General features: G+C 43.1%; 1 protein-coding gene and 1 pseudogene across 9 annotated transcripts in view; one reads left to right on the top strand and one right to left on the bottom strand.

The window, feature by feature from the left end:
* TRPM6 (transient receptor potential cation channel subfamily M member 6) overlaps positions 1-19,773 on the bottom strand; it is a 156,357-nt gene that overhangs the window by 121,582 nt on the left and 15,002 nt on the right. For 3 of the 9 annotated variants that reach the window (XM_053656233.1, XM_053656234.1, XM_053656231.1), the window contains exon 2: positions 4,809-4,997. The exons of 1 other annotated variant lie outside the window; for it this stretch is intronic. Coding sequence is in view for 5 of the 8 variants with exons in the window: in XM_053656231.1 (XP_053512206.1) it covers positions 4,809-4,841 (33 nt within the window). In the remaining 3 variants the exon portion in view is untranslated. 5 more of the 9 variants (XM_053656228.1, XM_053656232.1, XM_053656230.1 and 2 more) reach the window with 3 other exon arrangements.
* On the top strand, positions 10,641-11,224 carry LOC119045582 (ADP-ribosylation factor-like protein 5A; annotated as a pseudogene).

Genomic DNA, 19,773 nt, shown 5'->3' with positions numbered 1-19,773 from the left:
CATCAGATTTTCAGAGGAATCTCTGACTCCACACTCCAGAGCTCTCAGGAGGAGGTGGCCCTTTGCTTTGCAGATACAGAGACAGGGGTAACTTACCTGCGGCCAGGAGGTTGCGTAGCCATCAGTAAAACTATATTTTCTGACTTTTGGTTCCTTTCATTACTCTTCGACCTCCCTGCTAACATTTCTAGAGGGTTTACCGTTACTATATCCTGCCTCTTTTTCAGTTGCAACTGAGGGAATGTTAAAAACATGCTAGGTTTTCCCAAAATGGCACATGGTTTTCACACCCTCTGATCTTCTAAGTGTAAGTTTTGCCTAAACGTAAGTCCCTTTGGTTTGTGTGAGCAACTTGAGCGGGACCTCCTGGCTTATATCCGAATACACCTCAATGCTGGGAAAATAAAGAGAATGATGTTAAACTCGTACACAGGGCAGGGGAGAAAAATCCCAACTGTATGTTTCCTCCGAGGTCACCCAGCAGACTTGCTACAAAAACACAAATTTCTAACATATTCCCCCCTGGAATAGGTGGCTTACTTACATCAAAAATGACCTTTTTAAAGAAGCTTCAGGCCCTGCCCAAATAGCTCACCTGTAAGGGAACGATGCCAACACCAATACACCAAGGTTGTGGATTCAATTCCTGGTCAGGACGTATACAAAAATCAACTAATGCATACGTAAGTCAGTGGAACAACGAATCTCTCCCCACCACACTTTCCTCTTCCTCTAAAAAGCAATACATAAAAAAGAAAATTCTGCCCTAGCTGGTATGGCTTCGTGGATTGTACACCAGCCTACAAACCAAAAGTCACTGGTTCAATTCCAGTCAGAGCACATGCCTGGGTTGCGGACCAGGTCCCCAGTTGGGGGCATGTGAGAAGCAACCAATCAATGTTTCTCTCTCTCTCTTTCTCCCTCTTTTCCCCTCTCTCTACAAATAAATAAATGAATAAAATCTCTAAACTAAAAACAAATTTTTTTAAAGAAAAACCCTTCAAGTCCACAATCGGGAAAGTGAGAAGAGAACTTGGGTTGCCCATAGTCATTCGCCCCATTGTGCTTTGAGTCTGCCTGAAAGAAAATTCTGTATGATGCTCACACATAGTTTAGGAAGAGGTGCAAGAAAAAGGAACATTCAAATTCACCAGGCTTATCTCTTCAGACAAGATACCCAGCACAGTCGCAATCCCAAATACATGATGACCCTTATCTGGTCCTGGACCATTTCAACATCCACCCACAGCCAGCACACAGGGCAACTGTGGGAAAATGAGGAAGAACCAAGGCCTGGGAAAGCACCTGTCCCTAGTACCAAGTAAACATCTTCATTTCCAAGTAAAATGGACAGGGCTGTTCTTGAAGATACCCGTACTTCCAAACCCTGAGAAAGAATGCAAACTCGGAGACAAACACAATGACCCCTTCTCGCTGCCCCCAACTGCATGTCACTCAGAAATAGTCACTCCAAAATAGTCTTGGAGTTTATCTGTAAATAACTGAGGAACTTCTGCCCCAGAGATATAGAAATACTAATACTTGTAAAGAAAAGGGGGAAACAGCATTGAGCTGCCCCTAACAGGGGACTCAGTAATAAGTTCTGGTGCCAAGACCATCAGAAGGAAGTTTCCAGAGCTGCCCACTGCTATCCCACCATGCAACCCCCAAAGTCACGGATTCCAGGCAAAGGCTGAACCCAGCTGAATATAGTAGGTTCGATCACCGTATTCAGAGTACAGGACAAATCACATTATGGATTTTGTGTGAAAAACTTTTTTCCCTTAATTGTGGTAAAATACACGTAATGCAGAATTCCATTTAAGGAACCATTTTTAAGAGTCCATTTATGGAACCACTTTTAAGAGTACAGTCTTAACCATTTTTAAGAGTACAGTTTGGTGTCATTAAATATACATAAATGTGTTTTGTCATCTTTCAAAATGAAACTGCGTGCCCATTGAAAAACTTCCCATTCTCTCTCCACCCAGCTTCTGGCAACCTCTGTCCTACCCTTTCTTTCTATGAATTGACTATATTGTAAATATATTATAAATAGATCACATAAGTGGAGTCATACTATACCTTTTTGTGACAGGCTATTTTAATTAGCATAATGCCTTCCCCCAGTTTATCTAGGTTATAGCATGTGTCAGAATTTCCTTACTTTTGAAGGCTGAGTAATGCTCTATCGTATGCATATACACGTGCATATACACATATACACCACATTTTGTTTATCCACTCAGGAAATATAAATATAAATATAAATATATAAATATAAATATATAAATATATAAATATATATATATATAAAATCAGGGTATAATTCTGTTGCTCTGGTAGCACACAACTTATATAGCTCAATTGGCAATGGTCATGGTTTCCTACCAACAGAGAGACACAGACAGAAAGAGAGAGAGACTTGATTTTATAACGTCTGTTCTCCGTGAGAGGAAAAACAAGCTAACTAAAGCTGCAGCTGAACTCAGTTCTATCATCAGGAATCATCTCGCCATCCTCTCCACCTCAAAAATAAGAGTTTAGTTCACTGTATATCCTCAGGTTCTGGAACAGAACCTAGCACATGGCTGACATTCAGTAACTATGTGTTGGCCGAATGAATCTAGAAGAATGATTGGTCTTGAAGAGAAAAGCACAAGGGCAGCAAGAAAATCCTATATGCATGGTCTTCATTGATCCAGTTCATCTGAACATGTCATTCAAGAAAGCATCAATATACATTGACATGGAAAGATCTCCAGGAACTATTTTTAAAGGAATCACATTGCATATCAACATGTACAGTGTGATTCTCTTTATGTAAAAAGAAATGCAAAAGTTAAACAACAAATACATATGTATGTAATAATATACCTCCAATTCCAACACTTTGTATCTGTAAATAATATGCTGCAATTCCAACAGCTTAATTACCTCTGGATTGGAGGGGGATGAGGATGAGGAAGTAGAAAGAAAACTTTCTGCTGGAATAACAGAGAAGCAAAGAGAATACCCAACATAACCATGAAGAGAGCCCCAAATAACAGCTGTGCATCGAACTTCAAGAGCACCCAGTGCAGATGGCCAAAGCAGGTCAGAAAGCTGTATTCCAGAAGATGAAATTACAGCTGTTATCTAAATTCACCAGTTATCTAACTGAAAGATTGTGAGAGAAGATTTAGATAACTATCGAAGAACTTGCAGTTAAATTAGTGAAAACTCCGTAGAAAACTCTGCAAGCACACACACAAAGAACTCTCTGGAGGAAAATCAAAGTTACTCAACTCTTCACAGTACACAGGAAGGCATAATAATGTTGACCTAAATAAAAATTATGAGATAACTATATTCTGAGAATAAGTTGTTTTACAAGTGAGTGGGGTGGGGGCAAAGGGGAGACCTAAAAAACAGTCAAACGGATTCATAAAGCTAAACCCAGATTCCAGGAAAGGCAGAATACCTAATGCTTTATCAGTAGTGGAAAAATTCAAAGCAGGTGGAAGAAGAAACAACAAAATTTGCATATAGGGGGAAAGAAATTGAAGCACTCAGTTTCCACTATGACATGATCGACATTTCCCTAGAATGATCAAAACTGTATGCATGGATAGAATACCCATGCTCTTATTGTTTTAAAGCACTGTCCTGGGTTCAAATGTGAACTCTGTGTTTCTCCCTCAGTTTCATTTTCCTCTGCTCCTGCAAACCAATGGAGGACGGGGGAGGGGGAGTGGACAATGATATGTAGACCTCCTAGTATTGTTGAGAAGATTATTGACAGGATGAAATAATAACAACCACAAACTCTTGTAACCTGCTAAATGTGTTAGGCATTATTATTCTAAGTGCACTGCATATATAGCATCTCGATTAATCTTCAAATTATAAGTATTGTCCCATTTTCCAGATGAAGAAACCAAAGCACAGAGGTTAAGTAGCTAGCCCAAGATTGTAGCTAGTGGTGGACCTGGGAAAGGAATTAAAGTGATCCAGCACCTTGTACTATGCCTAAAATACAATGCTGCTAAATAAGTGGTACTTACACATATTGTAAGTGTAAGTGGATTGTGCCAATCCAGACAAAATAGGTTAAGTGATAGCCAGACTGAGATTTGGCCACCCTACCGGAGACCCCGGCGTAACCGGGATCTCCATTCCTCTCCCTAACGCCACAACTCACTTCTTTCCCAAGCGTCCCCAGCAACCGCGGTTGCCCTCGCTCTCCAAGCCCCCAGGACTTCCTGTTGCGCTCAGCGCCTGCAGTGGAGAGAACCCCGCGGCGTGGAACTTGAGGCTGCGAGTTCCCCACGGCGCCAGGTAGGGGACCGAGCGGCGGGTGGGGGTGGGCCGGCGTTTACCTTGCCTTGCACTCTCATCGCTCCGGCGCTCCGCCGCTGGGCGCGCTGCCGGGTCCACTGCCCCGGGCCTCGCCGAACCGCACCTTCCCCTCCTCTCGGCTCAGGGCTCACACTGCGTTCCGCCTCCTCCGCCGCTGGCCGGAGCGGAACCAGAGAGCTGCCTCCTCCCCGGGGACTTGTCCCCGCCGCCTCAGCTGAACTGGGGACGCCGTTAGGTTTCAGCTCTAACCCCCAAAGCAGCGGCCCCATCCCAGCTCCCAGAACAGGGGACCTGCCCCTTAGCACACGCCCTATGTTATTGAAAAGCCTAGATTAACCTTAGCTCTTCCAGATCCTAGTTAGATACCAGTGCGACTGACCCCACCCACGGGCACTCAGGGCCCCGGGGCTCGGATCTGGTAAATCGCCGAAGGCCCTTTGCGTTACCCTCGCCACAGTCCCGCTTACCTGCCAGCGCTCCTCCGTGGGTCGGGCTCTCATCTTTACTTCCAGGCACCGCTACCAAAGCCTTATCTGACTTGTGGAGTCAGAGCTGGGCTCCACCTACACACGCCGCCTTTTACAGCTCCGTACTCGTCACAACACTTTTGGGCGTCAGTTACCTTCTGTGTAGAGAGGAAGTGATTCCGAGCCTACCTAAAGCAAAGGAATGCAGTGTGGGTCAAATGGGATGTTGACTCCCATCCCAGATAATATTTTATGGTGTTGTATTGCGCTCAGCGAGTGCGGCAGTGTGGTGAGGGAGGACCCCGGGAGCTGTAACCTAACAGCCCAGCTTTTACTACCTAGGAGTTACTGGGTGTGTCAGGTGAGCCCTCCGGGTCCGAGTTCACTTATCTATGCACTGGAAATAACCCACTTTCCTCAGAGGCTGTACTGATAAAAGAGGAATCTGTAAAATACCATGCAAATGCTTTCCTGTTTTGTTATTTTCTGTGGGTTCCTCTGGCTCCATAGTCTTGATAAAGGCTGTGGCCAGTGACTATGGGTGGGTCCCAGTATATTGGCAGGAGTGATGCTCACTTATTACAAGTGTTTTTAATTAACAATGCAACACTTCATCCCTGATAATTGACTTCAAATTAGGGTTACCTGCCCACTGAGTCCATTTTAATATCTGCCCAGTGAGTTCACATTTGAGACACAGTTAGCAGGTGTTTCCCCGCCCCTGTTTCCCAATGCGGTTTGTTTTTGTTTTGTTTTGTTTTGTGTTGTGTTGTTAGAGAATTGATTTTTAGAGAGAAAGAGGAAGGGGGAGAAAGACAGAAACATCTATTTGTTGTCCCTCTAATCAGGGCGTTCACTAGTTGTTTCTTGTGTGTGTCCTGACTGGAGATGGAACCCGAAAACCTCAGCCTGTCCAGAGGACGGTCTGACCAACTGAGCTACCCATTCAGGGCCTCCGTGTAGTTTTAATGAACATCATTTTTTTTTTCTTTTTTAAAATCCTCCCCTGGGCATATATTTGTTGTTTGTTGTTATTGTTTGTTTTAACGCAAGAGAGAAACATCAGTTGGCTGCCTCCCAGACGCGCCCCCAAGGTCGGTGGTGGTTTAAACCCAAAACCCCAGCATGTGACCTGATCAAAGATCAAACCTGAAACCTTTTGGTGTACAGGACGGCACTCCAACGACCCAGCCACCTGGCCACCGCTAATGAACATTTCGTTACTACAGAACTTAAATATCTCATGTGTATATTAACATTTCATTAGGGTTTTTTTTTTCCTATTAACACATTTAATCTCCTTTCCTCTCTCGACTTATCTCCTTCAAAATGCTAACGATCTGTAAGCAGTTCAAAGGTTTCAAAGCCCCTCTAAGGCAAGTAAACACCTGCTGACTGGTGTTCACCTCCGTGTATCTTCCCTATTATAGTAGGTCTCTCACAGCCCTGGAGAATGGGGGCTCTTGAAAATCTGCAGACCCACCAAGAAGACCAGACACTGGAAGAAGCATCTGTGACTGCCCTCTGCTGCTTTAATCTCTGTGATAAATTCATACGTTAGCATGGTCATATATTCTTTTTGGATCAAGCTTCAAGAGACAGACTTTAAAGTAATAGGGTAATACTAGGGCCTAAGAGTCTGACGTGTTAGTTTACAGGATGCCTTTGGTTTCCAAACTGTAGCAAAAACACCCGAGGCATTTATTGGAACTGCAGATTCTCAGGACCCCCCACCCCCCACAGCAGACCATATAGATTAAAATTTCTAGGGCAGGGCCCAGAAGTCCATATTTTGCACAATTTAATTTAAAAGCTTATCTGTGAAAGTCTTCTGCCCATAAATATACCTTTGCCCAGAGGTTAGCTATGAAATTTAAATTTTAGAGTGTTCATTGTGGTTTGATTCAGGCCAACAAATATTTCCTGAACACATACTGTGTCCAGTATCCTGCGGGGCCCTGGGAAAACAAAGATGAATAAGGCATTGTCCGGTCTGGAAGGAGTTTGAGTTGGTAGGAGGAGAAACAATCAAAAATGAAACAGTACCTGGGACACCATTGGTAACACGGATCAACATAAATAGTGCTTTAATTTTTCATTGGTTGCCCTCCCTATCCCTTTCTTCCTCTTCTTATTTTTTTCTCCTGTCTTCCTTGTCAGAACTCCCTTTTTATCCTGGATGTTGTAAATGTTGTATCGCTGATCTAACATAGTTTTAAATACTGCACCAACTTTTAAGGTCAACCTAATGATTTCAAAAATGGAAAGGGACAGCTGGGTTTTTAGCAGAGAAAAATGAGCATAACAAGTTTATTTGTTTTCTTAAAACGTATAAAGATCTTAATGAGTCCCAGTACTTAGAGGCTACTAAGGGGTAGCTTCTAACATATGTATTATCCGCCTAAAGAAAATTGTTTCAAGCTTGGATTTGGTATTGGTTCAGGTCTATTTATTTGGACATGGGTGAGGGTTGTCAGGCTTTTGCAGAGTAATACTGCCAAGCTTCTCTGGACAGCCCAGGAAGAAAATGGGAAATAAACATTTCCCGGGGGGGGGGTATTTGTTTTGTTTTGTTTTGTTTGCACCATGAAAAGAAGAAAAGGCACCGCAAGAAACTCCTTGTCCAAGGATATATTGGTATACCAATATCTATTGGTATACCAATATATTGATGCTATACCAATATATTGGTATAGCATCATGGTATATTATCACCTCTAGTTCACAACCCTCACTTTGAGGGGCCACCACTTTCTGGAAGCAAAGGTAGTGGTAATATGAAGTTAGGTCTCAGAGCAGGGAATTATCAACTTTATGCTAAAAAATGGCCACTCTGTTTGTGGCACCTCCCAGACATGACATCCCACAGTTCCATATGCTCTAATTAACTATCCCCTGAAGATCCCTCTGCTGCCAGTGTCCAATTTTTTATTGCCCACTTGGAAAGAGGAATCTTGGAACACTCACAACCCCCCAAATTAAAAGCCTCTACTTTTCTAATGATCCTGTGTTTCGTTTTTTCTCCTATCATCTATCTTAACTTATGAAAGCCTATAATGCAATTGCCTACTGATCACAATGTGTGCTAGGAAGACAGTGCCCACTAACTATTCATCTTCTCTTGTATTCTTGTCAAGTTTCTACCATCCTTGTTAGTTAAATTGTGTCTTCCCCAAAAAAGATATGTGTGTGTGCTTTGGTATAACAATCCCAGTACTTCAGAATGTGAATTTATTTAAAAATAGGCTCTTGCCCTGATTGATGTGGTTCAGTGGATTGAGTGTCAGCCTGCGAACCAAAGGGTCACTGGTTTGATTCCCAGTCAGGCCACATGCCTGGGTTACAGGCCAGGTCCCCAACAAGAGGCACATGAGAGGCAACCACTCATTAATGTTTCTCTCCCTCTTTTTCCCCCTCCCTTCCCCTCTCTAAAATAACTAGATAAAATCTTTAAAAATAAAAACAGGCTCTTTACAGAGGCGATCAAGTTAAAATGAGGTCATTAGCATAAGCTAATTCAGTATGGTTGGCTGCGGAGAAGAGTGAACCAGGAGACACAAGAAATGGACCTTGGGAAAGAGACAGCCCTGGGGAGAATCCATGATTAGCCATCTACTTTTTGTGGGCGGGGGTGGCCCATATGCTAGGTGCATGGATACCGGGGACCCCTGAAAATGCTGGCTGGTCTTAATGTGTTTGAGGAACTGTGCATTACACATTATGGGTCAGCAAAAACAATGTGACCACAGCTGTGGGCTAGAGGCAGAAGCCAAGGTTAGAAGTTAAATGAAAATAAAAGCTAGAGGAAGAACTGAAACTAGAAAAAGATATCGAAATGTCTACAACTCTGTTAGCATTAGGACTGGCTTATGGAGTGGGAGAGCAAAGCAATAAACTGGAAACGAGCTTCAGCGCGTGGCTTTGCCAAACATAGAACACAAGCAGCCACAGACACAGGGCCTAAGCACTTGTGACTAAGCCAGATTGGGCCAAGTCTGTATTCCGGCCTAGCTGATGTAGTGGTGGGACACACGGGGAGGTGGTATTTCTCTCATGGGGCAGAAATCAGAAAAAAATTAGCAACATCACTACATGCTCTGCCCTTTGGCAGTGGCTACATGGTGCCCAAGGAATTCAAGGCAGCCATTCCCGTATAGATTGGCTCATTCTGTCCCGCAGGACGGCCTGGCCAAATGATGGAGCTCTTCCTGCCATAGGTTCCCAAGGCAAGTGGATCCTTAGAGAGCTGGGTATGTGCCAGGCGATCTATGCTCTGGGGCCACTTTTACCGCAGGAATGAAAGCAAAGATTCTACAGAAAGTGGGACAAGACATCCATGATGCCAGGGAATTTATTGCAGATCTGGAGAAAACCAGCCTGTCTCAAGACTGTGCCTGAGCTGTGGGGAAGTCTCAAAACTCAGACTGAAAAAGAAAAGGAGGAAAAAGGTCATTTGAACTGTTCCCACTTAGTTTTTGGGAGCTGTGAGGTCTCTGTTTGCATCTGTGGGCATGTTCATTGTGTCTAGATAAGTATTGCGTTTGTATTTGTGTGTGTATGTGTGTTTAACTTCCAGATGGCTTGCTAATTTGGAAAGAAACTCTAACTGGCCGGAGCAAACAAATGCTTATATAAATTCTCAGAAAGTAACAAAAACTAAACCAAATGCTTTTCAAGTTCATGTGATCTAAGATTAACTTTTAGTAAATAAAAGCTAGTTTAAGTTTGTTGATTTAATTAAAATAGATAACTAATTAAACATAGTTATCTAAGGGTTAAGAATTCTAATTAAGGTGAAGGGAAAATAATATATGTTTTCAGTAGTAGGAAATATAGGCATAGAAATGTATTTTTGAGGGAAAAGAAAGTAATTTTGTCCTAAAGTGAGCCTGGTTATTTCAAAAGTGGAAAGAAGAAAAAGAGGACAATATCTGAATGCAAAAAGAGAGAGGAAGGAAGGGAGGGAAGGAGTGAGGAAGAGGAAGAAAGGAAGGGAGAGAGAGAGAAAAAGGAAGGAAGGAAGGAAGGAAGGAAGGAAGGAAGGAAGGAAGGAAGGAAGGAAGGAAGGAAAGAAAGAAAGAAAGAAAGAAAGAAAGAAAGAAAGAAAGAAAGAAAGAAAGAAAGAAAGAAAGAAAGAAAAAAAGAAAAAAGTTGTAGAAGGTGTATGGAAAAGAAATCTTTCAGAAGAAATTTTAATGTGTGGTTACACTAAGATTACAATGGATTTAATTAAGTGCTGATTTAAATATCAAAAGTAAGCTGATGCAAAATCTTTTTCTCTGTTAAAAAGACCAAGTTTTTTTTGGACTGTGGGTCTGCTCTTGATAAGATATTGTAACAAGTTTTCTGACTAGAAAGCAAACACCTATGTTTATGATAGCTGATTTTGTCATGAAGTTTTGGTGGATAACATAAACATAACTGTTAAGAACTGATAAGCTGCCCCTGCCCATAGCAGCTGGGGCAGTTGGTGGCCCACAAGGCTCATTGCAGGTGACAGACAATGTGGTGACCATGTCCTGGAGCCAGGCGAGTGCTGGGGCAGTAGCGGCAGGGCCTCGCACCGTGACAAGATGCCCCGCGCTTTGTCCTCCCGCGGGTTCCTGGGAAGTAGCAGGTGGCCAGGGCGGGAGCAGCAGCAGTAGATGCGGGCTCTGCTTGGCGCTTTCTCCCCTCCCCATCGGCCTGAGCCGGTGGCTGGAGGCGGTGGGCTGCCTAAGAAGGGGAATTCACTTCACTAGGACATGGAGACTGTTCCATCACCAGGAGCACAAAGTTATCAATGTTGGGCTGGATAATGCAGGAAAAACTACCACCCATTACCAATTTTCTATGAATGAAGTACATACATCCCTTAAAATGGGAAGTAATGTAGAAGAGATTGTAATAAAAAAAATTCACATTTCCTAATGTGGCATACTGGAAGCCAAGAATCCCTTCATTCTTTCCAAACAGTTACTATGGTAACACAGAGTTTATGATAGTTGTGGACAGTACAGAGAAAGGATTTCTGTAACTAGAAAAGAACTGTATAAAATGTTAGTCCATGAGGACCTAAGGAAAGGTAGATTGCTAATTTTTGCCAATAAACAAGATGTTAAAGAGTTCATGACCGTAGCAGAAATCTTCCAGTTTCTGAAACTAAGTTCTAGTGCAGATCACCAGCAGCATACCCAGGCACGCTGAGCTCTTACTGCCGAAGGGTTGTGCCCAGGACTTGAATGGATGACGTGAGAATTGAAGATTACATGGCCTCCACTGACCTCTTCTCATCGACTTTGCATAAACAAAGTACTAGACTTTACCTGGAAGCTGCAAAAATGAATGGCTCAAATGTATTTATAGTAAACTGACTTAAACTTTTTCTATAAGAAGAAAAATTAGAAGAGTGGGCTGGGTGGAGGGAGGCAAAGAGGGACAACTGTAATAGAATGAACAATAAAAAATATAGAGTAGAAAAAGAAAGAAAAATTAAGACTACTTATTTGAAAACAAAGACGAAGTTTTATCCCTGAATTGCTTTCTCATTAGTTTCTGCCAAAGCAAGGTCTTAAAGCTGTGGTTAACATTTTTCATGTAATAAATCCTCTCAGGACATCGTGTAGCCTGTGCTAAATATTTACAAAGGGAGGGGAAGACTTTTTTTTTAACTTTAAGAGTTTTATTATCAGTATAACCTTCCTTAGTTTAATGTTTTCTCTTCTTGTTCCATTACCTCAAAATACAAATCAGCACAAATATTCAGTTTCCAATATTTTAAAAAGTTATATTGCTTATGAAAAGTATTTTGCATAATGTGTGCATATATCTCAAGTTCACATTAATGGCTTTGACTTCTAGAGAAAAGTGAATAACAAAAATCAATAATATCCTTAATTACAATCATAATGAAATGAGTACTAGCATTGGTTTAGGTGCCAATTGTACTTTTCCCCTATGTTCTCTGCATTGTACTAACCAACCTCCAAAATCATCGAGCTGCTCTTTAAAAAAAAGATTTCATTTATCGACTTGTTTTAGAGGGAGAGGGAGAGGTGGAGAAAAAGAGGGAGAAAACGCCAATGTCAGAAGGATTGATTGGTTGGTTACTTCTCGACCACGCCCTGACCAGGAAGCAAACCCCCAGGCACGTGTCAGGACTGGGAACCCAATCAGCAAACCTTTGCTTTACTGGACAATGCAGAACCAGCTGAGCAGAGCATGCTTCTCTTTAAAAAAGAAAGGATGCATGAAAAAAGAACTAATTAAATGGATTTAAGTAAAATGAAAGTTTTTTAGGCAAGCCTTAAGCAATAATTATGTGTTAAAAGAACTGCAGCAGTAATGAGGTTCTGCTGTACATGAAATGCCTTAGCTGCCTGTCATGAAAAGGCAACAGCAACAAAATATGTAAAGACTGTGGCACATGTGGATGAAGTCCATTCTGCTTCTGCAAAAATGACCCCTCAGAGTTTTGCCATCCTGGTATCCTTGTAACATGATAGCACTCTGCTTCTGAATCAGACTAATTAACATGGGTAAACCATGGCTTTAAATTAAATGAAGAGTTGGAGCTACTGGAAATCCAAGATGGCTGTTTCATTCCTCCACGCACCTTGGCAAACCCGTTTATCAATTTGTGCATTCCTTCATGTACCCCAGTGAAATTCATTCCATTGCCACTTAGTACGGGTTACCAATAGGTTCTGCAGTTATATCTATTATCTGCATTGATTAAAGACTTCCTCTGCCACTAAGAAGCTGTTAGAAAATGTGTTTACCACTTGGCATATACTTTCCAGGAGCTCCCTCAAAGCAATTTTCATAGCCCAGCCTCTCACTGTTTTCCTTCCTGACCTCTGTGAAATGCACTCACTATATTAATGACATAATGTTAACTCATGAATGTTTGCCTCTACTGCAGAAAACCTTGTGGCCTTTGCTGGACCACCTACAACAAAGAGGATGGACAGTGAATATGCAGAAAATTCAAGGTCTGGGCATTGCAGTAAAGTTTTTGGAAATTGTATGGTTGGGTAAGACCTCTTTGGCCCTGAGGCTATTATAGACCAAGTTCAAGCCTACCCCATACAAAAAAATGTAAAAGAGGTACAGGCTTTTGTGGGAATTCTGGGGTACTGGGGAATTCATACCCCATTTAGCACAATGCCTTTGCCACTACATCACCCAGTGAAGAAGGGATATATATGGGATTGCAGTGCTGAACAACTGGCTGCCTTTATGAAAGCAAAAGTACTGGTCCAGGCCTTCTGGTCAAGATGGCAACATAGGCAGACATGGCCAACCTCTTCACATACCACATCAAAATTACAACTAAAATAAAGAACAACCATCACTCAGGAATGTCAGAATTGAGTTCATTGGAAGTGTGACAACTACAGCATTGAAGAAATCACACCCATCCAGACTGGTAGGAGGAGCGTGGATGCAAAACGGGCTGGCCACACACCCATGTGGATAAAAATTCAAGAGTGATATCTTGGGCCCTGGCTGGTGTAGCTCAGTGGATTGAGTGTGGGCCTGCGAACCAGACATTCGTGGTTCGATTCCCAGTCAGGGCACATGCCTGGGTTGCAGGCCGGTTCCCTGTAGGCCAGTTCCCAGCAGGGGATGCACAAAAGGCAACCATACATTGATATTTCTCTCCCTCTCTCCTTCCCTTCCCCTCCAAAGATAAATAAATAAAATCTTAAAAAAAAAAAAAAGAGTGATATCTTGGGAGTGAGGAGTCTCAGACCCATACCAGGTCCTCCAGCCCAGGATTCCAGTGCCAAGAAGATAAGTCCCCACAACTTCTGTCTGTGAAAACCAGTGGGGATGGAGTTGGTGGAGGAAACTTAAGCAGTTCCTCTTGGGGAACCCACACACACAGACTCACCTACTCAGACTCACTCCCTCTGAGCTCTAGCACCAGGGTGGCAGCTCGAGGGTACCAGTGGCATACAGGGAGAAACTGAAGTGTCTGGCATCTGGGCAAGCAGAGGCCATTGTCCCTTTGCTAAGCCCTTCTCCACAGAGCCAGTAGGCTGGTACCACATCTGAGACTCCATCAACCTGGCTAACATGGTGTGACCCAACTTAGAGATTCATAGAGGTTCTACCTTACCCAGATTATGGGCCCACCCAACCTGCTTTTTCATATGAATGGCTGGCCTTGGGTTCTAAATCCTATCAAGCAAGCAAGAGCTGGCTTCAGTGAGCCGTAGCTGTAGCCAGATTAGAGTCACAGCTTGGCTTCACCTGGGAATCTCTAAACCAGCACAAGTAGCAGCCATCTCAGATTGCTTAACAGTTCAGGAAGGGTACCCCAGACAAAACACAGGTGGGTACTGACCTTGGCCTGCACCACCCAAAAAATCCCCAGGCCAACACACTCAGTAAACAGATACAGACCTCGTCGGAACACCACCACCCCTCTCCTGCACAGCTGATCCTCCATGGAGGGTGGACGTTGGTGGTTAGTGGCCATGGCTAGTCCTTGCAGCTGACTAGCCTGGCTAAATCCCTCCCATTGATCTGCCAACAGCAACCAAGTCTCAACTACAAGAGGAGGAAGTGCTCAGCCCACACAAAAGGCACACCTTGAATATCCAGCTTGAGTGATAGGGGAGGCTGTGCTACTGGACCCTACAGGACACCTACAACATTAGGCCACACTACCAAGGCACGAAGTTAAGCAGCTCTACCTAATACATAGAAACAAACACAGGGAGGATGCTGAAATTATGAGACAAAGAAATGTGGCCCAAATGAAAGAACAGATTAAAGCCTCAGAAAAAGAGCTAAATGAAATGGAGATAAGAAATCTATCAGATGCAGAGTTCAAAATACTGGTTATAAAGATGCTCGAGGAACTTAGTGAGGACCTCAGTAGCATAAAAATGACCCAGACAGAAACAAAAGAATACACTAATTGACATGAAGAACAATTCACAAAGAAACAACAGTAGAATGGATGAAGCTGAGAATCAGATCAATGATTTGGACCACAAGGAAGCAAAAAACAACCACACAGGACAACAACAAGAAGAAAAAAGAATCCAAAACAATGAGGATAGTATAAACAATGTCTGGTACAACTTTCAGAGGTCCAACATTCACATCATAGGGGTACCAGAAGAAGAGAAAAAAAGAAATTGGAAATCTATCTGAAAAAATAGTGAAAGAAAACTCCCCTAATTTGGTGAAGGAAATAGATATGCAAGCCCAGGAAGCACAGAGAGTCCCAATTATGATGGTTGAAAGAGTCCCACCCCAAGACACATCATTATTAAAAGGCCCAAGGTTAAAGATAAAGAAAGACTCCTAAAAGCAAGAGAAAAGAAGTTAGTTACCAGAAGGTTATCACATGGGAGGAGGGAAGGGGAGAATGGGTAAAGAGGTGAGGGGAGTAAGAAGTGCAAATAAGTAGTTACAGAATAGCCACAAGGATGTAAAGTACAGTAGAGGAAATGGAGTAGCCAAAGAACTTATGCACACAACCTGTGGGCATGAACAATGGTTGGGGGGTTGCCTGAGGAAGTAGGGGGTGCTGGATGGTAGGGGAAAGGGGGGAGAAGTTAGGACAACTGTAATACCATCATCAAACAAATTTTTTTAAAAGATTTTATTTATTTATTTATCTTCAGAGGGGAAGGAGAGAGGGAAAAAAACATCAATGTATGGTTGCCTTTCGTTCATTCCCTGCTGGAAACTGGCCTGCAGGGAAGCAGCCTGCAACCCAGGCATGTGCCCTGACTGGGAATTGAACCATGATCCTTTGATTCACAGGCCTGCGCTCTATCCACTGAGCTATACCAGCCAGGGCTCGAACAAATATTTTATTAAAAAATACTGGTCAAAAGATTAAAGCTCCTGGAATCTTCCAAGTGGGGTTGCCGTTTGAATTAGATGTTTCAGTAACCCCAGAAGGCATAGGCTGGGCATTATGGAACAAATAGTCAAAGAGTGACTGTCCCTTGGATTTTGGTCCCAACTATGGAAGGGGGCAGAGATATGCCCCAACAGAACATCAGTTATTGGCAGAGTACGAGTTCTATATGGAAAAAGTCCAACCATTTTTAATATAATGAGAATGGTTTGCATGACATCTATGTTAGAGTGGACAGCCAAGAAGAGTGGACTGGAATGTGCATGTGTGAACAATGACAACTTCACTGTACTAGTCGGTGGGGGTGGTAGATGCTGTTGAATGAGCATGTGTACTGTGTGGCCATTGCATTCAAAATGACTGAGCAAGTAGACTAACAAATGTGCTTCAAATTTTCATTAAGCTTGAACATTTCTCTGTGGAAACTATACAGATGATTGAGAAGGCTATAGCTATGGGCACCTAGTGATTGGCAACTTTATCATGACAGTGTGCCTGCTCATGCATCACATCTCATGCAGAGTCTTTTGGCAAAACATCAAATCACCCAGGTGACTCAGCCCCCTATAGCTCACATTTGATGCCCTACAACGTCTGGCTTTTCCCAAAACTGAAATCACCTTTGAAAGGTAAAAGAGTTCAGATTGTTGATGAGATTCTGGAAATATGACAAGGCAGCTTATGGCAATGAGGAGAACTGTGTGAGGTCCCAAGGTGCTGACTTTGAAGGGGACTGAGGCATCATTGTGCTATGTACAATGTTTCTTATATCTTCTTCAGTAAATGCCTCTATTTTCCATGGTCTGCGGCTGGATATTTTCTGGACATACCTCATATACAGTGCTTCTGCAAGTAGAACCTTTTAAGGGTGGATTGACAACATGTTTACTGACCAGCCTCCACCATGATTCAGATTCTTACAGTGAGTAAGTGGTATGTCTATTTACAACAGAGGAGTGCTAGCTGTCAGATAGTCCTTTGTCTCTAGCAATGCAGCAACTATTAGGCTCTGTTTAATATATAGAATCTCCAAAGTCTCCTGGAATATGAGAATTTGGCCCCTGAAACCTGCAAAGAATAAATAGGTGAAATTCTGACTGAAACATGGTCCCCTGATGGCCCAGGCTGGAGCAATTTGCCTACTTGGACAGCAAGTGCCATTCAACCACCGTGATACCACCTAGATAGAAACAGTGAGCCAAGTTAAGAGTGTTCTCGTTGGGAATCATGCATGAACCTTGGCTGCTGACACTGCGTACCGACAGTTGGGCTGTTCTAAAAGGATTGACTCTGTGGCTTGGACAATGGAAGGCCAAGGGTTGGGGGGTGAACGTGGGGAGGGGGTGTAAATGATCATGAACAAACCTTTAAGGGAAAAGAAATGTGAAAATGTTTTGAGGCTCACTTGCAAGAGGTTAATGAAGATCTTGTCTTCCATGGCCCTGCCCATGAGACATCTAAACTTCCAGATAATCAGGAAGCAGATGTCTTGGCAATAAAAAACATAAGCCTTAGCAACTAACCCAATAGGGAACATTGAAATTTGGATAAATGAGAAAAGTGGATACCAAAGTACCTGGGTAGGATGGTGCATTGCTAAGGAGGAGGTGCTAGAGCTTAAGCTAAGGGCAGCAGCTCTGGAGTCAGCAAAAGTCCTGGTCACTGAGGCCCCCAACCAATAACAATAAGGCACTGGCAAACGCATCACATAGGTCCCCTTCCCTTGAGTGAGGGTTCCAAATAGCTTTGGTGCTTGTCAACACTGCCTCTGGTTTAACTCAAATCTTCCCATGTCAACAAGCTAATCAGGCCACTACCATAAAAAGTCAAGAAAAGCTAAATACTAAGTACTATGTATGGGTACCCCTGTCAAATAGATAGTGACCAGAGGTCACATTTCAAAGGACAAGAGTGGGCAAAGGAACAGGATATCGATAGGAAGTTCCAGCTGCCCAATGACCACAAGCAGCTGGGCTGGTGGAACAGAAAAAATGGTGTTCTCAACAGGTAAAATTACTAACTGGAAACCCTGCCTTGGCCAGGTAGACAACAGTGCCTTCCCAAGTGTTAATACATTTAAGTGACCAACCTATGGGGCCTGCTGGTCCACATGCCAGATTAGGAACTGAGGCTGAGTCCCCCAATATGGTAAATAAGGTGTGGAAAATGGAGTGCATAGCAATAGTCCTGACACTTGCCATGGACCAATGAACTATGTTAATGAGGACACCAAGACCTGTTATCCCTTGAAGGAGGACTATTTACTGGAATCCACCAGGATGGGTCAGTTACTTCATGCCCTTGGATGGGGAGGAACTTCTCAATCTCCAGTGGAACCTTGTCATCCTAATGCAATCAAGACCCCTAGAGACAACCTGTATGTGGACCAAGACACACCATTGAAAGAAAGGAAAAGGTAAGGGTACTGGTCCAGCATATTCCTCCCTCTGTTATTTCCTCAGGCCAGCAAGCACCACCTCCCCTGGACAACATGTATGGTCCACACAGCCTGGCCAGATTCGCAATGCCATGGCTAGATTAATGTCCAAAGAGCAGGGTTATAAGTGTCATACTCACAGAAGGAGCAAACCTCCCAGTTCAAGTCCCTGCTAAATATGTCTTTCCAAACTTAGACTTTTGCTATTCCTGTTGTATCCAGTTAGAGGGGAAGCCACTTGTGCCATCATGCAGACTGAATGTTGTGTGTTTATACCAGATGGATCTGCTCATTTTTCATCCTTCTTAGCACATATAAAAACCCAGGTATATATCCTAAGTGATCCAAGCACAAACATGGGTGATCTATGAATACACTAGTTTGAGTACTAGGGGGGCACAGTGGAAAAAAATTATTTCTAATGCTTGGATTACTTCTTTAAATTTCCCTCCCTCTCTCATGCATGTGTCTATATTGCTGCTGTGGGTTGTGTCTCCAATGTGGTCAAAGTAGCAACTAAACGAGCTACCTCCCTGCTAATGAAGCCCCTTGCTGACCACCCAGGGCACCTCAATCACTCAGGGTACCTGGAAGAAGAGGCATGAGGCACATGAGACTGTAAGAGCCAGTCACAGGGGTGAAGGGTGGAAGAGGGGCTGTTCCATGATATGACCAATGCTGGACCACGAGCTAGATCCAGGCCAGAACAGAGATTGCTTCCAGGAACATTTTGGTGCCCTTATGAAAAGGAGAAATGTGGACAGAGAGACATACATGGAAGATTGATAATGTGAAGTCACAACTTGAAAACAACCTTCTACAGGCCAAAGAACACAGGCCTAGGACTCATCCTCCCCTCGCAGCCTTCAAAAGCAACCAACCCTGCCGACACTTGGTTTTGGACTTCTAACTTCCAGAACTGAAAGACAATAAAATTTCCATTGTTTAAGCCATTCTTTTGTGGCAGCCCTAGCAAAATAACAATACTTTCCTACATTTAGATTCATGGAAATTCTCCTAAATCCCACCTTTTGAAGAGGGGCATCATAGCTGCCTGTTGGCCTAAAAGAGACCCAGATTATGCCTCTGACACAAGCACAGATATTCGTAGCACCCTCTTTTACTCTCAGAAGGTCCATGTTTATACAGTCATGCTACCTCTCATACCATCCACAATCCTGGCTACAACCCATTTCCATTCAGCTAAGAGTTTCTTTGCTATCACTTTGGAACATTTGAATATTAACAAGCCTCTCAGTTCAATGAATGAAAAAAGTATTCATTTAAAAGCTTCCATAGATTCTTTTTTATCTTATTTATTTCTAGAGAGAGAGGAAGGGAGAGAGAAAGAAAGGGAGAGAAATATCAGTGTGTGGTTGCCTCCTGTGCACCCTGCCTGGGGAACCTGGCCCACAAGCCACACACGTGCCCCGACAGGGAATTGAACCAGCAACCCCTCGGTTTGCAGGCCAGTGCTCAATCCACAGAGCTCCTCGAGCCAGGGCTAAAAGCTTGGACAGATTTGTATTTGTTTTAATTAGATTGTACATCCTGTAAAGGTACAATCTGCTTCTTTCTTGTTTTTGCACCACCTAGCATTTACATGGTCCAGCATGCGGGAACTATTTATTCAGTGCAGTTGAACTGAAGTAGGGGCT

This window comes from Artibeus jamaicensis, unplaced genomic scaffold (genome assembly GCF_021234435.1).
Source record: "Artibeus jamaicensis isolate MK-2021 breed Jamaican fruit bat unplaced genomic scaffold, CSHL_Jam_final scaffold_1964, whole genome shotgun sequence".
Taxonomy (NCBI): Eukaryota; Metazoa; Chordata; class Mammalia; order Chiroptera; family Phyllostomidae; genus Artibeus; species Artibeus jamaicensis.
The sequence above is the reverse complement of the archived record's forward strand: the minus strand, read 5'-3'. Positions and strand labels throughout refer to the sequence as shown.